This window comes from Mobula birostris, chromosome 5 (genome assembly GCF_030028105.1).
Source record: "Mobula birostris isolate sMobBir1 chromosome 5, sMobBir1.hap1, whole genome shotgun sequence".
Lineage (NCBI taxonomy): Eukaryota > Metazoa > Chordata > Chondrichthyes > Myliobatiformes > Myliobatidae > Mobula > Mobula birostris.
The window spans coordinates 169,319,408-169,337,222 of record NC_092374.1 but is presented as its reverse complement, the minus strand read 5'-3'; the positions used below and the strand labels follow the sequence as shown (position 1 = coordinate 169,337,222).

The following is a 17,815-nucleotide window of genomic DNA, read 5'->3' as shown; positions in this document are numbered from 1 at the left end:
ACCAGCAACTTTGATGTGTGTTGCTTGAACTTCCAGCATCTGCAGAATTCCTGTTGTTTGTGTTGCTAAACTGTGGTGTTTGGGTTTTGACAGTTGGTTCAATGTGTTTTGTGTTTTAGTTTCAAGATCTGTTTTCTCTCTCCTGCTCCCTCTCTCTCCCCCACTCCTCTCCCCTTTCCCTCTCCTCTCCCCTTTCCCTCTCCTCTCCCCTTCCCCTCTCCCTCTCCCCTTCCCCTCTCCCTCTCCCCTTCCCCTCTCCCTCTCCCCCCTCCTCCTCCCCCTCCTCCTCTCCCCCTCCTCTCCTCCCCTCCAGCTGCTCTATATCTTGCTGCAAGCTTCCTAGCCATCTACTATGCCCCCAAATCTTAGTATCATTACAAAATTGAAATTGGTCTGAAAATGGCAGACCAACCAGCATAGGGCCTACATATTGAACAGTCGGAGACTGATGAGTGTGAGAGGATAAATGGAGCTTGGAATACAGATCCATAATTCCTTGAAAGTGGCATCACAGGTTGATAGGGTTGTAGAGAGAGCTTTTGACATATTGGTTTCAGAGTATTGAGTATAACAGCTGGGAGCTACGTTGAAGTTGCGTAAGATTTTAGTGAGGCCAAATTTGGAAATTTGGAGTATCATGTGCAGTTCTTGTCACCTACCTACAGGAAAGATATCAATAGGATTGATAGAACACAGAGAACAATTACAGGGATATTGCCAGGGCTTGAGGACCTCGAGTTATAGGGAGAAGTTGAATAGGTTAGGGCTTTATTCCATGGAAAGTTGAAGAATCTATACATTTGCTGATGATACAATCATTGTTGGTAGAATCTCAGGTGGTGATAAGATGGCGTACAGGAGTGAGATTTGCCAACTAGTGGAATGGTGCCGCAGCAACAACCTGGCACTCAATGTCAGTAAGACGAAAGAGCTGATTGTGGACTTCAGGAAGGGTAAGACGAAGGAACACATACCAATCCTCATAGAGGGATCAGAAGTGGAGAGAGTGAGCAGTTTCAAGTTCCTGGGTATCAAGATCTCTGAGGATCTAACCTGGTCCCAATATATTGATGCAGTGATAAAGAAGGCAAGACAGCGGCTATACTTTATTAGGAGTTTGAAGAGATTTGGCATGTCAACAAATACACTCAAAAACTTCTATAGTTGTACTGTGGAGATCATTCTGACAGGCTGCATCACTGTCTGGTATGGAGGGGCTACTGCACAGGACCGAAAGAAACTGCAGAAGGTTGTAAATCTAGTCAGCTCCATCTTGGGTACCAGCCTACAAAGTAGGCTGGACGTCTTCAGGGAGTGGTGTCTCAGAAAGGCAGTGTCCATTATTGAGGACCTCCAGCACCCAGGGCATGCTCTTTTCTCACTGTTACCTTCAGGTAGGAGGTACAGAAGCCTGAAGGCACACACTCAGCAATTCAGGAACAGCTTCTTCCCCTCTGCCATCCGATTCCTAAATGGACATTGAATCTTTGGACACTGCCTCACTTTTTAAAAAAATATGCAGTATTTCTGCTTTTGCACGTTTCTTAAATCTATTCAATATACGTATACTGTAATTGATTTACTTGTTTATTATTTTTTTTCTCTCTGCTAGATTATGTATTGCATTGAACTGCTACTGCTAAATTAACAAATTTCACATCACATGCTGCTGATAATAAACCTGATGCTGATTCAGATTCAGAATGAGCGGAGATTTGATAGAGAGGTATACAAAATTATGAGGGGTGTCGATAGGGTAAATGCAAGCAGGCCTTTTCCACTGAGGTTGGGCAAGACTAGAACTTGAGGTCATAGGTTAAGGGTTTAAGGTGAAATGTTTAAGGACAACCTGATGGCACATTCTTCAGTCAGAGGATAGCGCAAGTGTAGGACGGGCTACCAGCAGAAGTGGTGGATGTGGATTTGTTTGCAACATTTAAGGGAATTTTGGATAAGTACATGGATGGGGGGGTTATAGAGAGCTGTGATCCAGATTGGACTAGGCAGAATAACAGCTCAGTACAGACTGGATAGACCTAAGGGCCTATTTCTGTGCTGTCGTGCTTTACGAAACTAGGGATTGGATGTGTGGTTATGTTGGCTGCTTTTCCGAGGCAGTGGGGTGTAGATAGGGTCAATGGAGAGGTGGCTGATTTCTCTGATGCGCTGGGCTGGGCCCACAACTCTCCACGGTCTCTTGCGGTCATGGGCAGAGCAGTCGCTGCACCAGGTCATTATGTATCTGGTTAGGATGCTTTCTGTGATGCATTTATAAGAATTGATGAGGGTCAAAGGGGATGTGCTAAATTTCATTAGCCTCCTGAGGAAGTAGAGGCACTGGCTGTCAACCGTTTGGAATGACCTTAGTTGTTGGAATGACACCTGCAGTTCTTATCCACAAAGCCTTTGTGTTGAATGCATCAAGATTTGGTGCGCATTCCTGCAGCCTGGGATGTGTCCATCGACAGCGTTCCCTTAGGGACATCTTGAACTGGAACAAGGGGCAGTCTACGAGTTGATAATTCTTCTAGCAGTACTCGATGTCTGTCTCTGCATATGCCCTGGGAATAGACCGTAGATCAGAGAGCCCTCTGGTACACAGATACCCTGGATGGACCTCGACAAGGACTCTTGCATCCTTTTCTAGACCTTCTTTATAAACACACAGTCCACAAAGAGGTGGGCAGTTGCCTCAACCTCACTGCAGCTTATTCAGTGCAGTGCACTCTGGGAGTTAGAAATGGAAATGGTTTATTGTTGTCACAAGTACCAAGATACAGTGAATAGCTTGTCTTGTATATGGATCATACTGATCAATTCATTACACACTGTTTCGAGGTAGAACATGGTAAAGCAATAACTGAATGTGGAATAAAGTATAGCAGCTACAGGGAAAGTGCAGTTCATATAGGCAACAAGGTCCAAGATCACAATGAGGGACATTGTAATGTTAAGAATCCTTCTTATCGTACCAGGGAAACATTCCTCGAAGGGCCTGTACTGTGCTATAATGTTCTAGAAAAGCATTGTTCGAGTGGTTTCCCCACCTCATGCTGCTTCTCCATGTGCAGGAGCAGAAGGAACCCGGATCGTGGTCCTTCTCCACACAGTCTTGGCATTGGGTGCACCGAGCTTCACTGCGTCCCTCAGGACGTACTCCTGCAGCAGGCAGTCGGCAACATTCCCTTACAGGGGTGGAAAGAACAAAAGAGTGCAGAGCGGGAGAAAATAAGTGACAGGAGATGACGATGCTGGGTAAATGGAAGTGTTCATGGGATATTTAAGGAAACAAAGGGATACTAATGAGAAGATTAAAATATTGGCTCCTTTATCAAGGTTGGTAGTGTCAATGCTTCCAATTGGTGTGTTCACATAATGTAAATCTTTGTCTTTGATCTAAATAGATGACTTTTAAATAAGAAAAGCATTGTTTAAATCAGACAATAACTGCTAATTCTGTCAGTAGTCTCTTTAATTTCTCCAACAGTTTGTTTTAATCTTTCAATGTTGCATAGAGTTAGAGGTGTGCTCTGTATGTATTACAACAATGTCCAGCACAACTGTGTGAAACACCCTACAATCATTTCTGTATTTTTGAGACAAAGGAGGCTGCACATCGCTGGAATCTGAAACAAGAGCTCATCGGGTCAGGTGCTGTTCCACAGCTGCTGCCAGACCCACTGAAGTTATCCAGTGCTCTGTTTTTGTTGTGTTTTTTTTAGGTTTAATCTCGGTTGCTATGTTGGAGACACAGCACCAAATTGCACACACAAGAGCTATAGCAAATTATAAACGCAATAGATTCAGCAGAATCTGGAAATCCAGAGTAACAGAGTACCGGATCTGCTGAGTTCCTCCCAATGTTTTGTGTGTGTTACAAGAGATACTGCAAACACTGGAAATTGTGAGCAACACACACAAAATGCTGGAGGAACTTGGCTGGTCAGGCGGCGTCATCTATGGAGAGGAATAAACAGTTGACATTTTGAGCACAGACCTTCATCAGGACCAGTTTGTACACAGCAAACACCTATAAATTTCATGTGATATTGAAAGTAGTTGGCGTTCATTGGACAAAGTTTTAGCACCAGGACACCTGTGTGAACTCCAGTTGAGGCACTCCTTCACAGCACCAGTGGACCCAGGTTCAATCCTGATCTCCGTTGCTGTCTCTGTGGAGTTTGCAGGTTCTCCTTGTGATGATATGGATTTCTGCCAGATGCTCTGGTTTCCACCCACGTCTCAGTGGTTATGAGTTGGTGGGTTAATTGTCAACTGTGAATTGCAGAATCAGGGGGCGAGGGTGGGAGAATAATAAATGAGTTTAATTTAGGGTTTTGGGTGGCGAGGTGGAAATATGTCTCTACCAAAGGAGGTGTAAGGTGTTCCTTCCCTCTGCTAGCCTGCTGGGTCATACCTTGGCAAGGTGTAGCACCTGCTGTGCTCCCCAGTCAGGGTCCGATGAAGCCATGGGACTAGGTGGTGGATGGTCGTAAGAGCAGCTGATGCATATCTCAAGTCCTGATTATGCGACCACTGACACCAGGTGGACAATCTCTGAAGAGTATTGATAATGGCTGGGGTCACCCGTCTTGTAAAGACACTGCCCAGAAGAAGGCAATGGCAAACCACTTCTGTAGGAAACTTTGCCAAGAACAATCACAGTCATGGAAAGACCATGATTACCTACATCATGCAACGTGGCACATCATAATGATGATGAGTGTAGGATTGGTGTATATAGGTTGTTAATGGTTGGCATGGGCTTGGTGTGCTGAAGGGACTGTTTCGGTGCTGTATCTCCCTATTCTTCAGAACAGCAGAGTTGAAAACCTTGCACGTATCTGAGGAAACAGGGAGAGTCCCCTCTGAAAGACCACACCTCCAGGAGGGTGGTGATCCCTCCGTCCTGCGCTGGTGTTGTCAGCATGGCATTTATGTCAGAATCAGGTTTATTATCACTGTCCTGTAAGAAGTAAAATTTGTTGTCGGCAGCAGCAATATTGTGCAAAGACGTATAATTACACCATAAATTACTAAATAAATAGTGCAAAAAGAAAAGGAATAATGAGGCAGTGGTAATAGACCATTCAGAAATCTGATGGTGGAGGGGAAGGAGCTGTTCCTGACTGTGGGACTTCAGGCTCCTGTACTCCCTCCTTGACAGTAGGAAGGAGAAGAGTGCATGTGGTTGAGCCTCTGATGTGGGATTTGAGCCCAGAGGCAGGAGTCATCCCTGTAGTTATTTATTTTCATGAGCACTGCAGATTTTCAGGCAGACACAACATGAGGCTACATGATAGTCCACTTTGTTGAAATGATATGAATATTAAAAATAGCAGCCTTCCAGACTCTTATTTTTCTTTGCTGATACTATAAGCATTGAATATTAATTTTATTTTGGTTATGTTCAGGATCAATAACATATTGTTAGGACAGATGTCTTTTTTGTGAGAAAACTATTTATAATTCAGGATCTGAGCTGTTCTTCCTGATATGCACAATTTTGAGCACTGTATATAGATCATTTTAAATTCACATTGTGAAGGCTTGTCCTTTCTGTCTGGCTTTTTCTCAATCCCTGAGTTATGATTCATTGGGGCAGCTGTTGTACCACTGAGTCATAGAATGATGGGTTTGAGTCTTGCTTTAAAGAGATTGGTATACAAATTCAGCCCGACTCTCCCAGTTTTAAGGGAGAGCTGCACTTCAAGGTGTTTAGCCTTCGAACTAACACGCTTGTCTTTCCACTTGTGTGGATGTTAATAGATTCCTTGGCATCATTTCAGGAAGGACAGCAAAATTATGTGTTTCCGGAAGCTGACATCCATCTCCAAGGATGGCACATACCCTCTTCTCATCACTAACACCAGGGAAAAGGTATAGCAGTTTGAAGACCCACACTCAACATTATAGGAGCAGCTTCTACCCCTCTGTCATCAGGTTTCAGAATAGTCCATGAACACAACTCACTATTCCTCTTCTGCACTATTTATTCTAATTTTTATTGTGACTTGTAATTTTTGATGTCTTGGACTGAACTGCTGCACAAAAGAACAAATTTCATAACCTATGTCAGTGATAATAATTGTGATTCTGATTCGTTAGCTCAGCAGTCCCCAACCACTGGGCCGCGGACCGGTACCGGGCCGCAAAGCATGTGCTACTGGGCCGCGACGAAATGATATGATTTGGTGATATGAGTCAGCTGCACCTTTTCTCATTCCCTGTCATGCCCACTGTTGAGCGATTACGCATGCGAGGTCATGACCCAAGCGTCATCCGTGTCAGCGCGGGAAGGAGATCAACTCCTTGCAAATGACGGCGGGCTGAAAAGTATGTTTGACATAACATCTCTGCCGGCATTCTGGATCAAAGTCAAGGCTAAATATCCTGAGATAGCCACGAAAGCACTGAAAACTTTGCTTCCATTTCCAACATCATATCTCTGCGAAGCGGAGTTTTCTGCAATGAATGCAACGAAAACTAAACTGCAGAATAGACTGGACATGAGGAACCCCCTTCGAGTATCGCTGTCTCCCATCACCCCTCGATAGGACCGTCTTGTTGCAGGGAAACAAGCCCAGGACTCCCACTGATTCAGCGATATTGGTATGTTGCAATGATTTTATATGCTCATACGGGGAAAATATGTGCTGTGTGTTTAATATCCAAACATTACTTAAAATATTATGATGCTATTGACTTATATAACCATATAACAATTACAGCAGGGAAACAGGCCATCTCTGCCCTTCTAGTCCGTGCCGAACGCTACTCACCTAGTCCCGCCGACCTGCACTCAGCCCAAAACCCTCCATTCCTTTCCTGTCCATATAGCTATCCAATTTTTCTTTAAATAATAATATCGAACCTGCTTCTGCCACTTCTACTGGAAGTTCATTCAACACTTACTTCAAGCTCCCCGTCCTCCCCGATAAATGACTTATCACTATATTCATGCGAGGAAAATATGCGCTGTGTTTAACATTAAATTCGTTAGATAAACCCTTTTAGAAACAAAATTGAGTGTATTAGCCACTTATCAACTATATTCCGGTCGTGATTAACACCCCCCCCCGAACAGAATCGCCAAAAATGATTTGCAGAAAAAAAATCGGCAGGTACAGGCATACGCAGGTCACGCATGCGCAATGGTGCCTGCGCAAGGCTTCATGGTCATTGTAGTCTTTCTCGGGGTAAACACAACGTATTTGACTGCTACTCCTGGCCGTTGGCAACCCTACTACCCCCCTGCCCCCCGAGTCGGCCGGTCCGCAAGAATATTGTCAATATTAAACTGGTCCGTAGTGCGAGAAAGGTTGGGGATCCCTGCGTTACCTTGTTGTGGGAGCTAATTTCAGATTAGTTGTTTACTTTTTCTTTGTAACATTCTGAAATGGACAGGAAAATTGCTCTTCTAGCACTTTTTTCCTACATTGCAAGCTGGTTTGCACAGTCTGACATTGCCCATCATCGTCTCAGACAGGAACGCAGCCGATTTATTGTCGGCTAATAAATGAGTGGGCATCTTGTGAGTCATTTTGTTCTGTGCAATTAGCAGCACTTATCTGTCTGAAGTACAGGTGAATAATAATCGTTGCTTCACCTTTGTTGGCGTAACAGGAGCTCTGCCACTGTCCAGGATATTCTCAACCTCCGTCTTCCGTGAATGAGTTCGGTTTTGTATCCTCTGTTTATGACATGAGGCTGTTTTTCCCTGATTTATTTTTATAATTTTAAGAGATGTGGAATGAACCCCAGTCTGTTCCTCTCAGGACGTAGAAGATCTCACAGGTTCTAATTCTGAAGACAGTGTGGAACTTGTCTCCACTACCCATCAACATCTCGAATTATAGGTTGTCTGGCTGTTATCAGACAATCATATCAGGGATTGTCTGTGTGGGAATTGACTGCCATGTTTCCTCAATTCCCCCCAGTGGCTAAGAACCTGCTGACTCTATCAGTGTGGATAATATAATCTTCACTGAGTAACAGCTCCAAAAAAATGCAGTGAGGAGCAACAGCCACTAGGAAGCCTTTGTCCGCTATTGTCAGAATCATGTTTATTATCACTGATGTATGTTGTGAGTTTTGTTGTTTTGTGGCAGTAGTACAGTGTAAGATGACAAATTATTGGTTGAGAGGTTCTTGATTAGTAAGGGTGTCAAGGGTTATAGGGAGAATGCAGAAACATGGGTTGTAGGGTAATAACTCAGCCGTAATGAAATGGCAGAAAAACTTAATGGACCGTGTGGCCTAATTCTGCTCTTGTATCTTATATTCTTATTACTGTAACCTTCAAAATAAAGTAAGTACTGTGGATTTCGGTTAATTGGGTGTTCAGTTAATCAAGGCAGCCATTTATTTGGGACAACTCTTGTGATGGATATTCGCTTCCTGGGCCAGTGGACCTCATGCTTGCTAAGCTTGCTTTCTAAACACAGTTGCTGCCACTTGTAAGATCAAACTGTTCCAAGTAAACTTGCAACTATATGCACTGTTTAGTTTCTGGCCGTAAATGAAAGCCAGTCTTCAGTTCTTAAAATGGAAATGGAAAGCAATAATCAGCTTGATGGTAAAACAAAGTACTGTCCATAGAGCAGCTTTTCAAACAAATTCTGTACAGAGTATCAGACTTGCTGGCTCATACTACAAAGTTAACTGCTTGAGAGATGCAGAATAAGACAATGGGTTATTTAATTTGAATTGTTTCAAAACAGACAAATTGACTAGGTTTCTTACTTGAAGGAAGCTTGCAGACCTGGTGGATAATATAATTAATGATCTTTAGATATGATTTATTAATGTTGGAAGGTCTTTGTACTCAAGGTAGATAGCTGAGGTCTGGTATCTGAGGAAATATGCCTGTGAATTTACCCAAGTGGCAGAAAAAGGGTATACATGTAGAGAGCAGTTCAGGCTTATTAGGAATGGGGGAAGGAACATCAAGAAGCATGAAAGAAACATGGACTGAACTAGAATCCATTCCTCTAGCTTCGGTGTCTGTGATGATTTGTTCGTCTGCATCATCGGTATGTCTTTTTGGAAATTGTTCTTGTGTTTTGGAAATCTTTTATGTTTTAAAAATGGTTTGTAATTTGGAAATGTTTTATAAGATAGCAATCCTCTGAGTTTTAACTGTTTGTATTTAAAAGAGTATTACTGAAAATAAATGCACTGTGTTTTAAAATACTTTGTTAGCTGGAAGGATCTTCTTGGTAGGGAGAGGAGACCTTCTGCTCAAATAGTAGGGATTGGCAGCTAAACTCACTGTGGAGAATAAACAGGAAGTAAGTTACTCTTTGAAGATTGGGTAGTTACGGTATAACCTCCCTTTAGTTAGAATACTTGTGGCTATTTATATCTGATTGGGCTTAAGGTCTTTGTTTCAGTTTAGAACTTTGCAGTCAGCGAACCCAATACCATCACAATCTTGTTTATTTATTGACATGCAGTGCAGAATAGGCCTTTCCGGCCCTTTGAGCTATGTTTCCCAGTAACCCTGATTTGACCCTAGCCTAGTCATGGGACATTGTACAATGACCAATTAACCTACCAACTGGTACGTCTTTGGACTGTGGGAGGAAACACACATGGTCACAGGGAGAACGTACAAACTCCTTACAGGCAGCTACAGGAATTGAACCTATGTCACTGAAACTGTAAAGTGTTGTGCTAACCACTGTGCTACTGAGACTTAAAGAAACAAAAACTAATTGAGAAGATGGCCAGAATTCCCTTTGTTTATTTGGGATGCTATGCCGCGCAATTGGGACAAGAGACTCTTGCCAAAAAGTTTCACTTCTGTGGCCTTTAGACATTACACTGATTAGAGTGAACAGTTTTAAAATAGTGTCAGTTGCAGGTATTTGTGTTCATAAAGCAGTAAGTTTTTTCTCTGATAGTTGATAAGAAATAAGCAGTAAGACAATTCAGAAATGCTTTGCTCACTGCGGTTTCAAGCACTCAGACTTGGAGATGCCAGAAGCGGCTGGGAGTGAAAATGAAATGATTCCTCTACTTCAACAAGTTAGGAACTACAAAGAATTTGAAGGTATAGACAAATCATCTTGAATGTTAACAGTGAAAGTCAAGATTTGGAGGATGCAATCGTTTAAAGCATAGTATGAAGGCAAGCCATTGCACTTGGTGTCTGTGCTGGTTTTGTTAATTTACAGTCAATCGAAAGAACGCAGTGGCATACACTGGATGAATTCCTCCGATAACTATTAGGAACTAATACACAGTTTTATAGTACTGTATTAGTATTGACAGTGTTCTCATTTGTTCAGCATTCCACTTAAACATATAATTTATTACTCAGTTAAATAGTAGTTTATCTTTTTAATACTGTTTAACTATTTCCATGAAACTTTAGCTAACAGGGGCAGTCACTTTATTGGGCCAAAATTAACAGGTCCTGATGTGCCCCAATTAACCGGAATCCACTGTAGTTCAAAAGGTGAATAACGAGGTAGTGTTAATGGATTCAGTAATCTGATCACAGAAGGGAAGAAGCTGTTCTTGAAACACTGAATGTGGGTTTTAAGGCAGCTCTGCCACCTTCCTGATGGTAGTAATGTGAAGAGGGCAAGTCCTGGATGTTGAGGGTCATTAATGATCAAAGTTGTCTTCTTAGGACACTACTTCTTGAAGATGCCCTTGATGGTGGGGAGAATAGGGACTGATGAGGGAGTAACTGAGGAACAGCCACCTTGATTTAAGCTGTGCAAAGACATCCATCCCCATCTTGTGCTTGCTCTATGACAAATCAAGTCAAGTCAAGTTGCTTTTATTGTCATTTCAACCATAACTGCTGGTACAGTACACAGTAAAAATGAAACAACATTCCTTCAGGACCATGGTGCTACATGAAACAACACAAAACTACACTAGACTACCTGAAACAACACAAGACTACACTAGACTATGTGAAACAATACAAAACTACATTAGACTTTAGACCTACATTGGGACTACATAAAGTGCACAAAACAGTGCAAGACAGTACAATAATTAATAAACAAGACAATAGGCACAGTAAAGGACAAATTACAATATAATAAATGATGTAAATGTAAACAATGTTTTAGCAGGAATTGAGAAAGAAATGAGCAAAAATTGCAAAGGGAGTGGAATGGTGTTCAAGTGAGTGTGTGTGTAGGTTGGTGTCAGACTAGACTCTGGGAATTGAGGAGTCTGATGGCTTGGGGGAAGAAACTGTTACACAGTCTGGTCGTGAGAGCCTGAATGCTTTGGTACCTTTTGCCAGATGGCAGGAGGGAGAAGAGTTTGTATGAGGGGTGTGTGGGGTCCTTCACAATACTGTTAGCTTTGCGAATGCAGCATGTGGTGTAAATGTCTGTAATGGCGGGAAGAGAGACCCCGATGATCCCTTCAACTGACCTCACTATCCGCTGCAGGGACTAGCGATCTGAGACGGTGCAATTCCCGATCCAGGCAGTAATGCAACTGCTCAGGATACTCTCGACACATCCTCTGTAGAATGTGGTGAGGATGGGGGGGGTGGAAGATGGACTTTTCCCAGCCTTCACAGAAGGTAGAGACGCTGCTGGGCTTTCTTGGCTATGGAGCTGGTGTTGAGGGACCAGGTGAGATTCTCTGCCAGGTGAACACCAAGAAATTTGGTGCTCTTAATGATCTCTATGGAGGACAGCACACAAGCTGTAATACTAACCATCCAGTTTATGGCAGAGCCAGAGCCAGCCTCAGTAAGCAATGAGTAACAAACAAGGCTACGTCATTACCCAATCATATTCCTTCTATCTACCTCATTTCCAACACACTTCATAAGGGAATAGGGTAAATCTCAAGCACCAATGGGAAACTAGTTCTGGAGCTTTGTCACTGTGGATTGAACAAAGTCATCCGAACCTTTGTTGTGGAGTTGCTGCTTACAGATGACACTTGGAGCCCGAACTTGGAATGCATCATCAGTTTGTTCACAGAAACCTGGATGCCACACAGTGTCCAAAGGATCAAGGTCCTTTCCCAACCTGCCCCCAATTCAACACGTAACTCTTCATGACACAATTTGGAAAATGTGAACCACTTTCCATATCACGTAGCGCCTGACTGATAAAGGTAGACTTTGTGATAAAATTCACCACTGCTTCCAATGACACAGGGTGGTCTTTAGTTACTTGAAGAAAAGGGTAAATATCAAAATCTCAGACCTAACACAAAACACACGTGGTACCAGGCAGCTGTGATTCCTGTCCTCCCGTCCTCAGACACACACCAGGCATCTCCAGACTCTCGAAAAAGACCACCGATGTTATCTGTACAAATACATGACACACTGGAACCTGATTCCGATTCACCAGAAGGCTAAGTGGACCAATATCCACAGCACTGAAGCCCTTGTTATGCTCAGTTGACACTGGAATTTCATGCTTGACACCAAACACCTGAAGCAGAAATTCTTTTCCAGGATCTGTGAGGTAGCTGAATACTTGGTGGACAAAGGAAAAGATTCAAGGATGTAATAAAAGCTGTGTTGAAAGAAAATGTGGCATCCCTGCTCATTTTTGAGAGTCTCTAGCCCACGACTGTTCAAGCATTCATAGAACTTGGAGCAGGAGAGGTCACCCATCCCATCGATAAGCTCATGGCTGATCTTGCTGTGGACTACCTACCTGCCTTTTCCCCAGAAGCCTTAATTCCCCTAATATGCAAGTATCTTCCTAGCTGTCTCTTAGGTATATTTTGCTTTTGTTTTATAATCCTGCTCGAGATCTCAAGTCTTCTTCCGTCAGTCTCTTAAATTTAAACAATCTCCCCCAAAAGATAATTGGCAGGTCTGCTTTTTAAAATCATAGTTCCAAATGTGGAATTCAATACCTAAAACTATAAGGGATGCAGACTCACTTGACACTTCTAAATGCCAGCTGAAAACCTATTTTTTAACCTTGCGTTTAACTAACATTTCTTGTATTTTATTTTAATGGTTATTTTTACTTTTATCTTTTATTTTCATGCTTGCACTTTATCCCATTGTTAAAGCACTTTATATTATTTAGATTATCTGTATGAGAAGTGCTCTATCAATAAGTTATTGTTAATATTAATATTTACGCCTCTGTTGCTTCCTTGGACAGTGTATTTCACAGATTCACTCTCTGGGGAAAACCGGTTCATCCTAAATCTACTCCCCAAGATCTTGAGGCTATGTCCCCTAGTTCTAGTGTCAGTTGCCCATGAAAACAATCTTCCCGTCTCTATCTTATCTATCCATTTTATAATTTTTTTATGTTGGTATAAGATCTCCGCTCATTCTTCCGAATTCCACCAAGTATAGACTCAAGTAACTCAGTTTCTCCTCTGCATGGCATTGGGAATCTTGAGGCTGTGGATCAGGAACACAGCAGTCTTCCCGAGAGGTTTGAGGAGCATACCACCTCATCATCTACCCTCTGCAATGTTGGAGCCAGGGTCAATGTTCTTTGGATCCGACATTGACCTCATCACTCAGCCCAGTCCCACAAAACTGGAGTCGAAGCAGATCATGTGCTGACACTGGAGAAGGTTCCAAGGAGATTCACGAAAATGATTCCGGAATTGGAGGACTTGTCACATGCAGGGCGTGTGATGGCTCTGGGACTGTTCACTGGAATTAAGAAGAATGAGGGGGTGACCTAATTGAAACCTATCAAATGGTGAGAGGCCTTGATAGAGTGGGTGTGGAAAGGACGTTTCCTGTGATGGGAGAGTCTAGGACCAGAGGACACAGCCTCAGAATAGAGGGGTGTCTTTTCAGAATGAAGATAAGGAGGAATTTTTTTAGCTGGAGAGTGGTGAATCTGTGGAAATCGTTGCCAAAGGCAGCTGTGTAGGTCAAGTCTTTAGAAAAGGCTGAAGTTTCTTGATTGGGCAATGCATGAAGGGATATGGGGAGAAGGCAGGAGATTGAGGCTGAGAGGAAAAATGGACCAATCATGGTGGAGGAGACGCGATGGGCCAAATGGCCTAATCCTGCTCCTATACCTTATGGTCATCCTTCATCTAAGTGACGGCCTGAGAAGAGGATCATTATTCTTCAAAAGTACGACCAGCTGTAAAATTCTTTGGATACCCAGAATTACCAAACATTTTCAGCTCTCATAATCTTGCAAGCACTCTTTAGCTCCCCCTGTAGTGTGCCTTTACAGAAAGTGTTCATTTCAAACCCTGTTTCAAGGCCCTGTTAAATCTTTGCCCAAAACAGCCACTGGGAGAGGTTACAGGTGCCTCCATTGAATTGCTTACAAAAAGAGAATCTAATACCTTTAACAGGTTTATTGTAAGTGTGACACTCCAGTACTCTTGAGGCTTGGTCTCAAGCTTTCTGTTGACTGTTCTTTGCAGAGGCACAGTTCCAGACTTTTCTTGTACATGGAGGTCCTTCCTGAATAGACCCGTCTCTTGCCCTTTCCTCCCTTTTGCTTCCCTGTACATTCCCAGCTCCCCTACATTCTGCAGCCCTACCCAACCTGCCCCCTCCCCTCACCCCATCTGTTCCTTCCTCCTCCACTCATCCCCCAAACCTCCACTCCACTACTCATTCCTCTCTGCCATGCACCCCTCTTCCCACCACCCCTCGCCAATCCCCAGCCCCAACCCACTCCTCTTCCCCGGCCCCATCACCTCAACCCTTCCCTCACCTTTCCCACCCCACTCTTCCCCTCCCTTCCGTCCTAACCCCTCACCCCATCCGTCCTAACCCCCACCCCATCACACCCTTCCCTGCTCTATTCCCCCTACTATCCTTTCCCATCGACCCATCCCCCCACCGACCCCACATCCTTCCTCTCCCCCCAGACGTCGATCCCTTCCATCGACTTTACCTCCCCCTCCTCCCGCCCAACATCTTAGTTGTCGAATTTCCAGCAGCGAAAGGGGTTCAAGTTGCCTGAAACTTGGGGTTCAGTTCACGTCCGCCGCTGTCCAACTTCCCACTGTTAAGTTTGCAAAGTGAGCGAGGAGTTGGTTTAATCGCCCGTGTTAACGCACTGCCGATTAATCTTTAATTGTTGAAGCAGCGCTACCTTGTGAAGTGTGCAAGCCCACTGCCTTCACAGCCAAAGGGTTATATGCGTCTTCATAAAGCATTCAGATATCTTTGGGGTGGGTGGGGGATCGTGGAGTTGAACGTGAGGTGTGCAGGGGGAACTCATAGTTATTTTAACGACTTGCACTGTTCTGCAGCCACAGAACAGCACATTTCCCGACGTATACAGTACCAGTGAAAAAACCTGGTCTCTTCAGCGTGCACGTTCACCCGTTCCCGGAGCAAGGGTTTGAAATGCTGGTGGAGGCGGTTCGCAGTCTCTCTCTCTGCTCCGCCCTGCCTCAGCCGCTGGCAGGATTTGTCCCTGCCAATTGCGCATTCCCCGCTCGACGGCTGGAGGAACTTGGCTGGAAAGTTTCCGTGGACGAGATGTGACCAAGTTCCCACCAGCTCTGGGCTGCCCTTCCCTCCTCTGTCTCTCGCTCTTTCTACGGGACTGAATTGGGAATGCGGACGACAGATTGCTTCACTGAAAGTTTTTGACCACGACTTTGTGAAACTTTTGGTGGCCCGGTGCGGGGACCGACACACCGTCCGGGGCGAGATGATGCAAGGGAGAGTGAACCGACTCTTTAAGAAGGATGCCCATGCGGTGGAGCCGGTGCAGAGGTACAAAAGCGCAGCCTGCGACTCCGAGCTGGATGTGGGGCAGATCCCCCTGAGTGAAATCACCGACAAGACCTTGGATGTAAGTGAGACGTTAACCCCAGTCCCGGAGCTTCCCAGCTTCTCCCAAGCGCTGCACCTGGCAGCTCCGATCCCAGGATTAGCCCGGGGGTGGCGTCTGCTGTGTCTTTGTGTGTGTGTTCCTGTTCAGTGGGTGTAGGTGGATTATGTCTGTGTGTGTTCGTTCAGTGGGTGCAGATCATTGTTTATGTGTTCTCAGTATGTGTGTGTGTTTTCAGCTAATGTTGGTTTAGTCCGCGTGTCTGTGTTCAGTGGGTGTAGTTCTGTTTTGTGTGTGTGTGTGCTCAGTCGAAGTAGGTCCGTTCTATGAGTCGGTGTTCAGTGTCGGTATGTCGGGTGTGTGTGTGTCTGCGTTGCTGTTTCCAGTGGGTGTATATCTATTCTGTGTGCGCTTGTGTCAGTGGATGTATGGCCATTCCGTGTTTCTGTGTTCATTGACTTTATGTCTTGTGCCTGTGTTGGTCTTTTCAGTGGATGCACAGTATGTCTGCTTTCCATGGTTGCGGATCTGTTCTGTGTGTGTGTGTAGAAAGGGTGGTGGAATAACATATGACCATCTCAAGGCCACTCAAATTCAGCTTCCCTTGTGTGTGTGCGGGTGGGGGTTATTTAAATTGGCATGGATCATTTATAGCGGTTTATAACAAATGGGGTTTGTGTGTGTGTGTTAGAAAACACCCCCAAAACTCTATATTTGGAGCTTTGCAACGGATTCATTGCATTTCAGTTATTCTAGTTGAGCAAACCGGTATCCTCTGTGTCTGCTTATCATCCAGAACGTATCATAGCAGGGACCAGTCATCAAGGCACTTCACTGGCTGGTGTGGGTGTTCGGGAAAGGAATTTCATTCTCGTATAGTAGTTTGTTTTATTTCCTGGCCAGGAATCACCATTGTTCTCCCCCCCCCCCAGAGTTTTCATTGTCTGTCAACATCTATTGTCTGTGCATTGGTTATTTGACCATTGTTGCTTGTGCCAGAAAACAGATCCCAAGAGCTGAAGTGAAAGAGTATATATGTTTAATATTTTGCACTCCTTGTGCAGAAACTATGCATATTTTGTGTGGCTTTGCAAGAGTGGAATGTGAACTAATTTATGCTACTGAGCGTAGGTTGTAAAGCATTGAAAATGACATTGGGAATGGGAAGAAAAGCTTTGTATTTGTTTTGTGACTTTCACCCCCTAGGGACCTCCCAAATTTCATGCAGTTGAACTCCGGTTGGGATGAAGGCTGATTTGTAACGTAGGATTCACACACAGGAAGGTCCCACAATGATGATGTAGCCTGCTGATCGACGAAGAATGACTACACTAAGTAGCCACTGTATTAGCTACCTCCTGTACCTAACACAGTGACCACTGAGTGTGTATTCATGGAATTCTGCTGCTGTAGCCCATCCGCTTCAAGGTTTGAAGCATTGTGCATTCAGAGATTCTCTTCTGCACACTTCTGTTATAATGCATGATTATTTGAGTTACTGCCTCTCAGCTTGAACTTGTCTGGCCATTGTCCTCTGATCTCTCACATTAACAAGGCTTTTTTGCCCACAGAACTGCCGCTCATTGGATGCTTTTTGTTTTTTGCACCGTTCTTTGTAAATTCTAGAAACTGTTGAGTGTGAAAATCCCAGGAGATCAGTTTCTGAGATACTCAAACTACCCTGTCTGACACCAACAAGCATTCCACAGTCAAGGTCACTTAAATCAAATTTCTTCCCCACTCTTGTGTTTAGTTTGAACAGCAACTGAATTTCTTGACTATATCTACATGCTGCCACATGATTGGCTGATTAGATATTTGCATTAAGGAGCAGGTGTACAGGTGTACCTAATAAAGTGGTCACTGAATATATCTGACCAGTACACTGTGGGAGTGAAGATCAAAGGATCTCAACCCAAAATGTGGACTGTCTATTATCCTCCAGATGCTGCTTAACGGACATAAAGTCAAGATATTCTGCAGATGCTGAAAATCTGCAACATCACATGCAAAGTGCTGGAGGAACTTAGCAAGTCAGGCAGTATCTATGTAAGTGTCGCTGAGAGGATCACTGG

General features: G+C 44.0%; 1 protein-coding gene across 7 annotated transcripts in view; it reads left to right on the top strand.

Annotated features, from left to right (window-relative positions):
• Positions 1–17,815, top strand: part of LOC140198021 (dedicator of cytokinesis protein 9-like) — a 352,664-nt gene that overhangs the window by 88,856 nt on the left and 245,993 nt on the right. For 2 of the 7 annotated variants that reach the window (XM_072258832.1, XM_072258831.1), the window contains exon 1: positions 15,317–15,761. The exons of 3 other annotated variants lie outside the window; for them this stretch is intronic. In XM_072258832.1, coding sequence (XP_072114933.1) covers positions 15,618–15,761 — 144 coding nt within the window. In that variant the 5' untranslated portion in view covers positions 15,317–15,617. Of the gene's footprint in view, positions 1–15,257; positions 15,762–17,815 lie in introns of those variants that run through there. 2 more of the 7 variants (XM_072258833.1, XM_072258834.1) reach the window with 2 other exon arrangements.